The sequence below is a fragment of the Tupaia chinensis genome, unplaced genomic scaffold, assembly GCF_000334495.1.
Source record: "Tupaia chinensis unplaced genomic scaffold, TupChi_1.0 Scaffold000119_2, whole genome shotgun sequence".
NCBI classification, from domain to species: domain Eukaryota; kingdom Metazoa; phylum Chordata; class Mammalia; order Scandentia; family Tupaiidae; genus Tupaia; species Tupaia belangeri.
The window spans coordinates 721,179-736,592 of NW_006159586.1; the positions used below are offsets into that span (position 1 = coordinate 721,179).

At 37.9% G+C, this 15,414-nt stretch overlaps 1 protein-coding gene across 5 annotated transcripts in view; it reads right to left on the reverse strand.

Moving 5' to 3' along the window:
- The window catches only part of PIAS2 (protein inhibitor of activated STAT 2), a 72,500-nt gene extending 57,969 nt beyond the window's left edge, over positions 1 to 14,531 (reverse strand). For all 5 annotated transcript variants that reach the window (XM_006144425.3, XM_006144424.3, XM_006144423.3 and 2 more), the window contains exons 1-2: positions 14,423 to 14,531; positions 1,333 to 1,807 (exon numbers count right to left, since the gene is read on the reverse strand). In XM_006144425.3, the coding sequence (XP_006144487.1) occupies positions 1,333 to 1,804 (472 nt within the window). In that variant the 5' untranslated portion in view covers positions 1,805 to 1,807; positions 14,423 to 14,531. The remainder of the gene's footprint in view (positions 1 to 1,332; positions 1,808 to 14,422) is intronic.
- Positions 14,532 to 15,414: the final 883 nt, after the last annotated feature.

A 15,414-nucleotide genomic window follows, 5' to 3' on the forward strand; every position in this document is an offset into this window, starting at 1 on the left:
ATGAATTTTAAATTGTATTATTATATTCAGATTCATTCATAATTGCTAATGAGAAAGTTTGCTGCTATGATAAATAGTTATGACTGGGCCAGCCCTGTGGTGGTTAAAGAGGCTGAACCCCCATGGCTGACTGCACGATTTGAGATCCAGATCCAACAGCCTGAAAAACACAGAGGGAGGCCAGTAGGTAGCATGGTGGTTAAGATGCTATACACTCCCAAATGGCCAACCATGGTTCGCATCCCAGACCTGGAGGCTTGTTTTCTCACTTTCCTTCTCTCCCTCATTGTGTCTGCCTCTGGTCAAATTGAAACAAATGAGTGAATAAAATTAAATAAATAATTTTTTAAGTTAAAAAAAGAAAAAGAAAAACACACCAGAGTATGTGCACAAATGTCTAAAATCACATGAGAAGAATGGAGGCAAAGGGATTGCAGTATGGCCATATCCCTTCCCCTCCCTCAGGGGATGCTCTCTCACTTTACCTTTCTCTGTCTCTACAGAAAGTGACTTATAGCAACAGTTTAAAAAAAAAAGGGACCAGCAGTTAGCGTACTGGCTATGTCGCTGGACTCCCACGTAGTTGACCGCGGTTCGTGTCCCGGACCCGGTGGCTTAAAACTCACACCGGGCGCATGTGCATGCGTGCCCAAGATCCCGAGAGGAGAATGGAGAAGGGATTACAGCGTGGCCATGCCCCCTGGGGGGTGATTTCTCACTTTCTGTCTCTCTGTCTCTGTCTGTCTGGCGAGCGCACGCGCCCTATAGCGAAAAATCTCTCCAAAAAAAAAAAGAAAAGAAATAAAAAGAGGCCAAGGTAGTACATTTATTTTATGTGTATTTACCACAATAAAAAAAATTGTGGAAAATAATACACTTAAATGATATGAAGTACCATTTTTATGTCAGATGCCAGTCATTGGTACCAAACTTGTTTCCAAGTACATATGTGAACAACGGCATTAAAGCCTCAATTTTACTGAGTCATCAGGAAAGTCATGGCACATTTTTGCACAGAAAAATATGCTATGATTTTCCCAACCATCTAGTATAATATTGACAGATCAGGGCCGACAGGTGGCATGGTTGTTAAGGGTACTCGACTCCCACATGGCTGACTGCATTTCAACTCCTGGACCTGGCAGCTTGCTTTCTCATTTCCTCTCTCTCTTTCTTGCTCTGTTCCTCACTGGTTCAATTAAAATAAAAAATAAAGTTAAATGAAATAATTCTTTGAAAAAAAATATATTGACAGATTATTCATCAATAATTAAAGGCTCCTTTTCCTATTTACTCCCTTGTCCAGAAAAAAATGTTTCCTCTAACACTTACCTAAACTGGTGGGCTTGATAAGAACATCAAGGACATCATAAAAGGGTAGGTTTTTTAACTGCACATCAGGATGAACAGGAGGAATTGGGGGAGATGGCTGCTGCATCTCAAATGTGGGCTTAGTATCTTGAAGCAGCACAGAACCAACAGGAGAGGACGGTGAGTGAGGTGTAACTGAAGTGGAAGGCAACGAGTGGATTCCAGCCACAGCCAAGTCAGGTTCTACAGGTGATGAGCTACCATCCAAATTGAAAACCGATGATTTGATTGTGGATAAATCAGAGAGTCCTTCGAGGGTCCGTGGATAGCGGCGTCTATACAATTCTCGGATTTTAATCTGAACCGCAGGGCTGCAGCCGCTCTTCAGTAAGTGCAGCGCCCTCATCAGGAGGTCATGCTTGCGTCCACTTTTATTCCGTCCGGCAAAGCCCAGTAACACTTGTAGTTCGGAAACTCTAAAACTAGAAACCATATTCTAAAGGAAAGAAAAAAATAAATTTAAAAAAAAAGTCACCACCCTCAAAGCACATAAGTATTCTAACTAAAATATACCATAAAATCTGAATTTTCCAGTAGTCCATCAACTGACATGTATTAGTAACCAGCATTTTAATATACAGATTATTCATAAGGCTAACCCCCAAAAAAATTACAATCAAAGTATGGTGTTAATTATATTTTGCTGTACTCTTTCAATTTAGTAAGCACTATTAACCATTTCACCATCTGATTATACTCAAATATAAGTATCCATATTTACATTATGATTATGAAATAAATAACCAATGAAAATGTTTCTTTTCAAAATTAACACCAATTAGCCAAACAGAAATTTTTTTTTTGCAAGAGAATTTTGCCAAAGGTCATGTGTGCTTGCCAGAGAGACAGAGACAGAAAGCAAGAAATCACCCCTAGGGTGGGTGGCCACACCATAATCCCTTCTTCATTTTCCTCTCAGGATTTTGGGAATGTGTATGATCACGAGTCCAGAGTGAGTTTCAGGCCTCAGGGTCTGGGACTCAAAACGCAATCAGCCAAGTAGCTGTCCAACACCTTAACCACTACACCACCTGCTGGTCCCCAGAAAATAAATTTTACAATGTTACATGCATTTACTTCTGACACTGAATAGTAAGTCTACAAAATCAAGACATAACTATGATCCAAAATTCAACCAATTTTCATCACAACTGAAACATTAAGGGGGGCTGGCAGGTGGTGTGGTGGTTAAGGGTGCTAGACTTCCCACAAGGCTGACCACAGTTCGAGTCCCAGGCCTGGTGGCTTGCTTTCTCACTTTCTCTCTCTGGTCAAACTGGAAGATAATAATATTAATAATAAAATAAATAAAATATTTTTTTAAATCAAGGAACAGACAGCATAATGAAAAAATTTACTTTAAAATACCAAAGCTAAAAATCACATACATAATGGGGCCAGCAGGCAGCGTGGTGGTTAAGGTGTTGGAATTCCCACATGGCTGATGGCTTGATTTCTCTCTCTCTCTGCCTGTCTCTGGCAAAACTCATGTGGAATTAGTTAATTAATTCTTTAAAAAATAAAATCACATACATACTATTTATCTTCTAAAATGAATGAAATTCCCAGGTGGGTATCCAAATGAGAAAAAGACTTTTGAAGAGTAAGGAAATGAGTAGTCGTAAAACTAAAAGGACAAGATTTCCTCCACACACTTTACTGACTTGTTCCTGGCTATAAAAACAAAGATCATAAGCAGTTCCTGGATCACATCTCACTTTCTTTTTATTCAATGAAACTTAGTTATTATTTTCAACCACTTGCGGCCTCATGAATCCACCTACTTAGTGATTTTCAGCCAATTATTCTGAACCCAGAGGTACACCACACTTAGATCAGATTCACCTATATCACTAAGGCAAAACAGAAGATATGGAGGAACCAAGGCCGTTTCAGAAAACTACCCTCAGGAGACCTCAGTTATACCACCTCAGGGTTTTCCCACCCCTACTCCTCAGTACTGCACATTCCACAGTCATCTGGGATTTCGTTTCAACCTGCTCTTCCATTGGCCTAGTGACAATGTAAGGTAGTGCCTACAAACAGCAAGCACTGAGCCATAATTCCTGTGTTCTACATTTTTCAGTTTCAGTGACAGCCCAGAAGCGATTGTTTAAAATCCTGTATAGCTGATAAAGAGTTGTCAGAAATAACATTTAACTATAAATCAAAGCAACCTGTGAACACCAGATCATAATTGTCCTTCATGTATTGTCACCATAATTTATACTGCATCAAATAGAGAATATTAATTCATAACTCTAGCTCCAATTTATACTCTCAAGAAGTGCTCTCCAAGGGGGACCAGCAGGTGGCGTGGTGGTTAAGGTGATGGACACTCCCACATGGCCGACCATAGTTCGAGTCCCGGACCTGGTGGCTTGCTCTCTCACTTTCTTTCTCTTTCTCTTTCTCTCTCTCTCTCTCTCCCTCCCTCCCTCCCTCCCTCCCTCTGGTCAAATTAAAATGAATGAATGAATAAATAAAAAATAATTCTTTTTTTTAAAAAAAGAAGTGCTCTCCAATAGATATATAATAGAAGTGACATGTGTAATTCTAAATTTTCTAGTATCAACATTAAGATAATAAGTTTAAGTTAACTTAGATAATATATTTTTAACCCAGTATTTCAAAAGTACTATCAATATATACTCACTTTTTGTGACTTAGAAATAATCCATTTTTTTAAAGTACTGATGAGATTTCTTTTCATCCTAGTCTTTGATATCCACTGTGTCGTTTACACTTACAATATATTTCAATGTGGACTAACCACATTTTGAGTGTACAAGAGCCACATGTAGCTACTGCTACCACACTGGTGCAGCTCTAAGTTATATTCTAATAGTAACACATATCACAATGTCATGATCATTATATTTTAATCTGCTTCATTTTCTCCATGTATAAAATGAAAATTTTATTTATCTTACCCTACACTGTACAAAAGATGAAAATTTCTGACCTATCTCATGACATACCAGTTACAGCTTACTCAAGGTTTCATGCATAAAGACAATGAAAGCTTTTTGGGAAGTGTTTTCCCAGGCAAGAAATATGACACATCTTTCCCAAAGTCCTCAATCTTACTATTAGAGCTGAGTGTAGAACACTAACACCAACAAAGATAGTCACACTATACAAGATATCTGTGATTTTTTTCCCCCAAAGAAACCAGATTAATTCAGAAGTCACTACTTTGCATCACTCTTTACACTTACTTTCAGATATTTACTGTAAGGAAGCCTGCTTTACAAAAATGACAAAATAGAGCACAAAATTAGCCTATCAAAGCTTAACTCTCAAAAAGGGATTTCTGGGCAGTCTCATATATATTTCCAGTAGTAACATTATTTGGCAAACGATGCTAATGTAATAGGCTCTGCTAGCTGTTGTAAATAATGCAAATAAAAAGGAACAAAGAGGTAAGAACTTAGAATGATGCATGTGGAATCTCAGAGTTCTGCAGAGCAGATGGTATCAGTCAGTCTTCACATTGCAAAATGCTGCAAAAATAAAGTATTGTCCCCAGCCTCCACAACACACATAGCCAAAGATAATGGCTTTGAGAGTAAACAGGGACATGTAGAAAACTTTAAACCAGCAGTCAGTAAAGATTGAGGACACTGGGAAAGTCATTTCATCCTGCTGATAACCAATTAGTTAATTAATTACTTTTTCCTTTTCTCCATTCCTCCCTCACTTTCTTCCTTTCCCTTCTTCCCCTTGCTTGCTCCTTCCTTCCTTCCTCCCTCCCTCCCTTCCCTCTTTCATTCATTCATTCATGTTTTTGCCATAGGGCACATTCATTCATTCTTTTTGCCATAGGGCACGTGCATCCGCCAGAAAGAGACAGAGAGACAATGAGAAAGAGAGACAATGAGAAGGAAAGTGAGAAATCACCCCTCTTCCTCCCCCAGGGGCAGCCACACTGCATGCACCTGGTGTGATTTTCAAGTCACCAGGTCTGGAACTTGAACCGTGGTCAACCATGTGGGAGTCTAGCAACTTAACCACTATGTCACCTGCTGGCCCAACCAATTTATCTGTGGGGCTAACAGGTGGCAATGGAGTCCCACAAGGCCAACTACTGCTTGAGTTCCAGACCTGACAGCTTACTTTTCACATTCTCTCTCTCTCTCTCTCGCTCTCACACTGTCCCTCTCTGGTCAAATTAAAATAAATAAATAAATAAAGTTAAATAAAATAATTATTTAAACAAATTTTTAAATTATTTGTATTTATTATATTTAAATTGGCTACAGCGCACACGCTCTCACCAGAGAGTGACAGAGACATAAGTAAAATAAGAAAGCAAAGCCACCAGGCCTAGGACTCCAACTGAGGATAGCCATGTGGGAGTCCAGTGCCTTAACCACCACACCACCTGCTGGCCCCCAACCTATTTAAAAGTGATAACCAAAACCAAAATAAAAACATTAACCACCACAACTGAAGAAATACTCTTCTATTTTTTATTTAGCACTTACTGATCAGATAATCTCAGAAGAGCTGATTAAGCAAAATTCTAGTAAAATCCCAGCAAATCTTGCTGGATTCCATTTCTTTTCTTAATTTTGTTAGAAGGCACTTGCACACATTGAGGGAGGGACAGAGAGAGAGAGGAGAAAAGTAAGAAAGCACACCACCCTCACAGCAACATGGTAATTCCTTCTCCTCCTTTCTGCTCTGGGAATTCTGGGCCAGCACACAAGCACACAAGCCTGGCTTGATTTCCAAAGTACCAGAATCTAGAACTTGAACCAAGCAGTCAGCGATGTGAAATCCAGCCACCTTAACCACTATGCTACCAGCTGGCCCCACATTTCTTCTTAAAGTGACACCTGTTTTTTTAACTTGGTCTTCAACCAAGTTTCAGGTTCTTCCAACAATCAATGGATATAGTGAGTAGAAAGGGTCATCAAAGTTCTTATGGGGAAAGATTACGCTGGTATGAATCTTAGCAAGAAAGGAGAGTTTAGCTACTTTTTTCCTCCACCAATCTCTGACATGTACACACCTTTAATCTAACTTTCTGCAAACTTTTTTCTTCCTAAAAATTTCCCTCCTAAAGTCCTCCAAAGTCTGCCCTCCAATACTTTAGTTACTACTGGCATGTGCTCTACAAAGAGGAATTTCTGTATAGAGAAATATGTCAGCATAATTAATTTTTTAAAAAAAGATCATTTGAATTCTAAAGAAAACTTAAAATAAATTAAGACTAAAACTTAAACTTTTGTTTAACCAAATTTAAATAAATTATGTATAAAATCATAATTTATTTTTACAGTTGGGACATTATGTAAATGAAACATTACATGTAACAAGGAAAATAAGGGCTAGTCCTGTACCATAGTGGTTAATGGAGCTAGATTTCACATCTTTAAATTGGCTACAGCCAATCACAGTTTCAAATTCTAGCCTGACAGCTTGACAACCTATACTGGGCACATGGGTGTGGGTGCCCAAAATCCTTAAAGGAAGAAGAAACAGAGGAAAAGGGACTGTGGCATGACCACACCTCACAGGCGGAGTGCTTTCTCTTTCTTTCTCTGGCAAGAGCTTCAGCCTTCTAGCAATTTAAAAAAAAAAAAAAGGAAAGCCAGCTGAAGGTACTACATCAAGAAAATACCTCATCAAACAGGTAAATACAATAGTTACAAGTAATTACCAATATATAAAAGTATTTCAGGACCAGCAGTTGGCATAATGGCTATGTTGCTGGACTCCCATGTAACTGACCACGGTTTGAGTCCCGAACACGGTGGCATAAACTCATTCTGGGTGTGTGTGCATCTGTGCCCAAGATCCCGAGAGGAGAACGGAGGAGAAGGGATTACAGTGTGGCCGTCCCCCCGGGGGGTGATTTCTCGCTTTCTGTCTCTACGTCTCTCTCTGTCTGTCTGGCGAGCGCACGTGCCCTATAACAACCCCCCCCCCCCAAAAAAAAGTATTTCCCTGAGACTGCTCTTCAATTCTCAAACATGAGCTGGAAATTGCAAAAATAGTCTGGAATTTAGAAAAACTGTAATTTATAAATCATGGTAAACAGCAACACAAACTTTGTGTAATATCAGAGAAGAGGAGGAGATGCTGAGGGAAACTGATAAATCGTGTTAACACTGCCTATTCAACTATAATAGTAAAATAATCTACATATTTATTTATAAGAAATAACAAATCTATCAGATTAACATAATCAGTACTTCAAAAATGACCAACCTAATGCCATAAAACGGCAAGTCAAAGATACCCCAAATTCCTAACTATGAAGAATCTTCAAAAGGTTCATGGGTAATGTATATTATAAAACAATTACATATGGATCTCAAATCTTTTTTTTGTACCAATATAATCTAATACCTCAATTCTACTTTCCATAAACTTTTTGAGGTCCCTTCCTTTGTATTATCCATTTTAGAGGTCACAGGAATACCCGGTTCCTGGTCTCATAGCTCTGGTGAAATCAAGTACTTCTTATAAGTCAGTCATCTTTTGAAGGGCCTAAAAAGGACCTCCTCTTTTTTAAAAAAAAAAAAAAAATTATTATTATTTAATTTTATTTACTCATTCATTTATTTTAATTCGACCAAAGAGAGAGAGACAGACAGACAGACAGAGAAAGCAAGCCACCAGGTCCAGGACTCGAACTAAGGTCAGCCATGTGAGAGCATCCAGCTAGCTTTAATCACCATGCCACCTACTGGTCCCTAGGACCTCTTTTTAGAAAGTAAAATGCTGTCTCTATAAAGTAAGGCTTCTCAACAAGGAAAATAAACAAAGGAGAAAAGACCACAAATATGAGCAAATTTCTTTACAGACAAGAGTTCATACAACTATAATATATCCTAACTTAAGACATAGACAAAATTATTTCCTAGAAAAATATAAATTGCTCCACCTGATTTAAGAGGAATTATATCATCTTGCTCCCCACCCTCCACCCAGAAACATGTATCTAAACAAGATGACTTCCTGAATAAATTCTACTAAACCTTCAAGGAAAAGATAGAATCCTGTTCTTACACTGTTCAGAAGAATTAAAGAAAAACCTGGGAAGGAAAAACACGAAATTTGAAAAATATGCAAATAACTGCTTTTCAATCTTCAGCAGGCAGTTCACCCTCTACCCAACCAATTTTTTTTCTAAAAAAATTTTTTTCATAAAAGCCTAATGAATCCATGAGCAAAACAATCACCTAGTCTTTCTCATTTCCCAAGATGGACCATGAGAAGTCTTTGTGTACCACAATTTACAAACTAATATTTCATATTATCAATGTTTCCTACAAGTGTAGACATAAAAGCCCTCAATTTATTCAATAGTTTAAGAATATAAAAATGATATAATTCAGTAAATTTAGTTAAGATGACCTCTGTCCTTATCTTAGAGTCACATATGGAATAATTATGTATAAAATTACACAATATACAAGATTTCCTTCAAGTAATTTTAAGAGAATAAGAAGGGACATAAAACTGTAGTCTATAAAGGAGCCAGATCCCCCGTGGTCAACCATATGGTTTAAGTCCCAGACCCAGTGGATTGAGAAACATACTGGGCAGGTGTGTGTATGTGCCAAAATCCCAAAAGAAAACAGATGAAGAAGAAGAGATCACAGCATGACCATACCCCTTGGAGGATGCTTTCTTCTCTCTCTCTGGCAAACACAATCACCCACTAGCACCCAAAAACAAAGGTCTGCTTGAACAGAGGAAACTGGGTATGGGGGTACATGAGAATTCTCTGAGTACTCTTTTCCTATAAGTCAAAGTATTCTCAATTTAGGGGCTGGCAGATGCTGTGGTGGTTAAGGGTGCTGGACTCCCACATGGCTGACCATGGTTTGAGTCCTGAACCTGGCGGCTTTCTTTGTCACTTTCTCTTTCTCTTTCGTTCTCTTTCTCTCTCTCTCTCTCTCTCTCTCTCTCACTCACTCACTCACTCAGTCCCTCCGTGGTCAAAATTTTAAAAAATAAAATAAATGAATAAAACTAAATAAAAAAGGCTTTTAAAAAACTAAAATTTAATTAAACAAAAAAAGGGCAAATGTGTTTGAAGGTAGGAAAAAAGAGATTGTGGTCTAAATACCATTTCCCATCATCCTACCCCCCCCCCCCAAAAAAAAACAGACCTCCTTGGTGAAACAGCTGAATGGAGGTCTAGGGTAGGAATTACGTTAAGATGAGCCTAGAATATTCTAACTCTACAGTAAAAGCAAAAGAGTTATCAAAGACTGTGTCTTGGAAGGACACAGAAAAACAGACCTCCTTGGTGAAACAGCTGAATGGAGGTCTAGGGTAGGAATTACGTAAGATGAGCCTAGAATATTCTAACTCTACAGTAAAAGCAAAAGAGTTATCAAAGACTGTGTCTTGGAAGGACACAGAAAAATATAGGATGGGCTCATCCTCTCCCAATATGAGACAATTTGAGCATCCAAAAGAACAATAATTGGATGAGCAGGTGGTGTGGTGGTTAAGTCACTGGATTCCAATATAGCCAACTGTGGTTCGAGTCCTGGATCTGGCAGCTTGCTTGCTCGTCCCTCCACCCCTCATGGTGAGCACATGTGCCCTATAGCCAAGTTAAAAAATAATAATATGAGGCCAGCAGGTGACACAGTGGTTAACATGCTTAACTCCCACATGGTCACCCAGGGTTCAAGTCCTCTACTCTTGAAATGCCAGGCATGTGTGAGGGCATGCCTAAAAGGAAATGTGGAGGAGAAGGGGTTGTGTTGTGGTCACTCCTCTGGAGTGTTCTCACTTTCTCTCCATCTCTCTCTCCAGTGAATGCATGTACCCTATAGCAAAAAATCTCTCCCCCTCCCCAGCCAAAAAAATAAATTAAATAAATAAATGTTTTTTAAAAAAGAACAATAGCTGCATTGGATTCAAACACATCAAATACAATAAAATATTATTTGTTCATAATGAATCTTCAAAAAAGTTACTGATTTTCTTTATAGGATGCTGTAGCCAACTCAGTATTATGGCAAAATTGATAAAGGTAAAAAATATTTTTAAAAAATTGGCTCAAGAAGAGAAGTCATGTGATCACCAGGATAAATGCAGTAAGGACATTTGATAAAATTCTATTCAATACAGGTAAAACCACTCAATAAAGAACAGGAGGACATTTTGTTAACATGATAAATTATATCTATTGAAACCAAGAGTAAACACCATACTAAAGATCATAAGGTCAAGACCTATAAAATACACATTATGTTTTGTCATTCAACATTATTCCAAAGATTCTAGATAATACAACAGGCAATAAAAAAAATAGTTTAAATCTTTATAAATGGCAATGCATTTTTCCTCCATTCCTCCTTCCCATCAGGATTTTGGCACATGAGCCCATAAACCTATTGTGTTTTTCAAGCTACCAGGGATGGGGTTGGAACTGTGATCAGTCATATGGATCTGGCTGCTTTAATCATCATGCAATGGGACTGGCACTGAAAGTATAGATGCCTGCCCAAGATTTCAGGAAAACAAGGGATTGCATATGGCCATCCTCCACCCCACCCCCCACGATCCTGGGGTGTGCATGATTTCTCACTTTCCTTCTCACTGTTTCTCCAGCAAGCTCATACGTCCTAGGGTAAAAACCTCTATCAAAACAACAAACAAAAAACTATAGACATCAGGACCAGCAGTTAGCATAAATGGCTATGTCACTGGGCTCCCATGTAGACAACCATGGTTCAAGTCCTAGACCTGGTGGCTTAAACTCATGCCAGGCGTGTGTGCGTGTGTACCTAAGAGCCCAAGAGGAAAATGGAGAAGAGATTGTGGCATGGTCATCCTCCCGGAGGTGGGGGTGGGTCGGGGGGAGCGGCGGTTTTTTCTCGCTTTCTGTCTCTCTGTCTCTCTGTCTTTCTGGCGAGCACACACAACCTATAGCCAAAACCTCTCCGAAAAAAAAAGAAAGAAAGAAAAATAAAACTACAGACATCAAAATGACAACACTAGACCAACCCCACAGCTTAAGAGTTAAAGGAACTAGATCCCAAATGGCCAACTGAGCAATTCTCATTCCAGACCCAGCAGCTTGAAAAATATGCCAGACACACATGCATGCATGTCCCAAATCCCAATAGGATAGGAAGATGAAGGAGAAGAGATTGTAGCACAATCATGCCCTATGGGGGTGCTCTCTCTGTCTTCCCCTCTCTGTCAAGTGCACATGACCTCTGGCAAATTAAAACAAACAAAAAAAACAGAAAACAGTAATACTAAGAAAAACCCAAAATACATTTTAGTAACTTAGATAGACCAATTACTTAAAAAAACACAAGATACCAAAATTCACTCAGTGTAAAACAGATCATTTGAACCCTTCAAACTACTAAAGAAAATTTAAATATTTTTGTTTTTGTTTTTGCTATAGGCTGCAAGCACTTGACAGAGAAAGTGAGAAACCACCTTCCTGCCCCCAAGGAGATGGCCCTACCACAATCTCTTCTCTTCCATTCTCCACTTGTGATTCTGGGTACGCATGTGAACACTTCCAGTGGGCTTTTCAAACCGTCAGATCTGGGACTCAAACTGCAGTCAGTCACGTGGGATCCAGTCAATTTAACCTCCATGCCACCACCTGGCTCTATGAAATTTCACTTTTTTTTTTTTTTTTAAGAATCGTTTATTTCATTTCATTTCATTCATTCATTCATTCATTCAATCATTCATTTATTTATTTTCACAACAGAGAAGAAGAGAAAATGAGAAAGTAAGCCACCAGGTCTAGGACTCGACTGTGGTCAGTCATGTGGGAGACTAACACTATAACCACCACGCCAGCTACTGTCCACCCAATTTTTAAAAAAATATTTTAGAAGAATTATTTTTATTTAACTCCATTTATTTATTTTAATTTGACCAGAGAGAGAGAAAGTGAGAAAGGAAGCCGCCAGTTCCAAGACTTGAACCGTGGTTGACCATGTGGGACTCTTAACCACCACACCACCTGCCACTCCGCCCCTATTTTTTAAAAAAAGAATCATTTATTTTATTTTATTTACTCATTCACTTATTTTTTCATTTAACCAGAGAGAAAGAGAGACAGAAAGTGAGAAAGCAAGCAACCAGGTCCAAGACTCAAACCGTGATTGGCTATGTGGGAGTGTCCAGCACCTTAATCACCACACCACCTGCGGGTCCCTGTCTCCAAAATTTTAAATCTTAATATTAAAATTCTCAGAAATCCTGGACCCAGATGACTTCACTGGAGAATTTCACCAAACATTCAGAGAATTAACACCAATTCTATATTTCTTCCAGAAAACAAATGAGAGAACATGTACAAATTCACTGATGAACCTTGTGTTACTGTGATAACAAAACAAGACAGACAGCACAAAAAAATAAAGTTGCAATATCCCTCATGAAAAAAGATGTGAAAATCCTTAATAAAATATTAGTAAATAAAATTGAACAAGAAATAAAAAGTATATATAATAATCAAGTAGAGTTTATCTCAGGGATGCAAGGCTGACTTGATGCTTTAAATTAATGCAGCAAACCATATTAACAACTAAAAAAGAAAAATTACATGACCAATCAATGCAAAAACACAATTTGAGAAATTTAACATCCATTCTTGATTTAAAAAAAAAAAATAACCCTCAGAAAAACATGCAGCGAGGAGGTGGTACAGTACTAGCATAATTGGACTCACATGGAAAAAGGTCCTGGATTTGCCACCAGGGACCTCCCTAAGCAACAAGGTGTGCTCACATATCCATGATCCAGGCCAGCTGGGACTCAGAGTGGACTGAAGCATGAAGACTCTACAGGATAACTACTGTTACCAGTCATTTAATATAGTGCTAAAAGCTCTAGCTAGCAGGATAAGACAAGAAAAGGAAGTAAAAGGCATTATAATGTGTTGAAAAAAATAATAAAACTGTTTGCAGATGGCATTGCTGTCTACAAAGAAAACCCCAACAAATTTATAAAATAGGTAAGTTCATCAAGGCTGCAGAATATACAACCAATACACGAAAACCAATCATATCATAACTGTATATACTATCAATAACAATAAACGTGAAAATCAGTGTAAAACACACTTATAATCATTCTGAAGAAAATAATAATGCATAAATCTATCAGACATATACAACAGGACTTGTATGTCAAAACTACAAAACATACATGAAAGATATCTAAGAAGACTAAATAAATGGATTCTTCATGGACTAAAGACTCAACATAGTAAAGATGACAATTTTCCCAAAACTGGCATAGAGGTTTAACACAATTCCTATCCAAATCCTAAGAAGACTTTTTACAGCTATAGATAGTATTATTCTAGAATTTATATAGAAAGGCAAGGAAACTAGGAAAGTTACGATAATTTTTAAAAAGGAGATGAAATGCTCTACCCATTTCACTATATGGCATTAGTGGAAGGTTACAGAACAAGAGAACTCAAAAATAGACCTACACAAATATGCCAATATGGTTTTTGATAAAGATATAAAAGTAACCCGAAAGGAAAGAAAATCTTTTAACAATTGGTGCTGGAAGAATTAGGTTTCCAAAGCCAAAAAAGAACTTTCACCTAAATTTTCAAACCCTAAACAAAAATAACTCCAAATGCATCACAAACTTAAATATAAAAACAAAACTAAAATTTAAAAAAAGAAAAAGCTTCAGGATCTATGGCTATGCAAAGAGAACTTAAAAACGACACTAAAAGTAAGATCCATAAAAGGAAAAATGATAAATTTGCCTTTGACCAAAATTAAAATTTGTACTCTATTAAAGACCTCTTTAAAAGGATGAAAAGAAAATCAACGGATTTGAAGATGCTTTCAACCACATTATGGGACAAAGACTAGTATTCAGACTATATTTAGAACTCTCAAATCATAACAGGAAAAAAATCCAATCAGAAAAAGGACAGAAGACATGAAAAGACATTTCACTGATGGGAATATACACATGGCAAATAAGCACATGAAAATATGTTTAGCACCATCAGCCATAGGGAAATGCAAATTAAAACCTCACTGAAATATCACTAGATACCTACCAGAATGGCTAAAATGAAAAACAGTGATAACACCAAATGCTGGCGAGGATGCAGAGAAACTGGATCTCTCCATACATTGCTGGTAGGGATGTAAAATGGTACAGCCACTCTGGAAAACAGTTTAGCAAGTTCTTAAAAAAAAAAACTATACATACAACAACCATATGACCCAGCAAATGCATTCCTTTGTATTTATCCCAAAGAACACGCGGCCACAAAAAAACCTATGCACAAATCTTTATAGCAGAATCTTTTTTTTTTTTTTTTTTTGAGAGGTTTTTGCTATAGGGCTCATGCGCTCGCCAAAAAGACAGAGACACAGAAAGCAAGAAATCATTTCCCAAGGGAGATGGCCACACCGCAATCCCTTCTCCTCCATTCTCCTCTCAGGATATTGGGCACTTACACACACGTGCCCGACGTTGAGTTTAAGCCACCGGGTCCGGAACTCGAACCACAGTTGACTACATGGGATTCCAAGGACATAGCCATTACGCCAACTGCAGGTCCCCTTTATAGCACTTTTATTCTGATCAACCAAAAATAGAAAAATCCAAATATCCTTTAATAAGTGAATGGTTAAACAAACTATAGTAAATCCTTATCAGAATACTACTGAGGGATGAAAATGAGCAAACTATATAGACACCGTGGCTGAATTTTCAGAGAGTTATGCTGGACGAAAAAGGTCAAATCCAAAAAGTTACATAGTGCGTGATTCAATTTATTTAACATTCTTGAAAAGATAAAAACCATAAAAATAAAGATTACTGAATCCCAGAGATTGAGACTTCAAGTGGGGAAGGGGCACGCATAGGAAGGTAGATGAGAGGGAAGTGGGTATGGTTACAAAATGACAATATGAGGGATGCTGTAGTGATAAAATGATCTCCCCCCCCCATATATGTATGTATAATTTTTTTTTTTTTTTTGGTATTAGATACATGCATGCACTCCCCAGAGGAAGACAGGAAGAAGGAAATGGGGTAGGG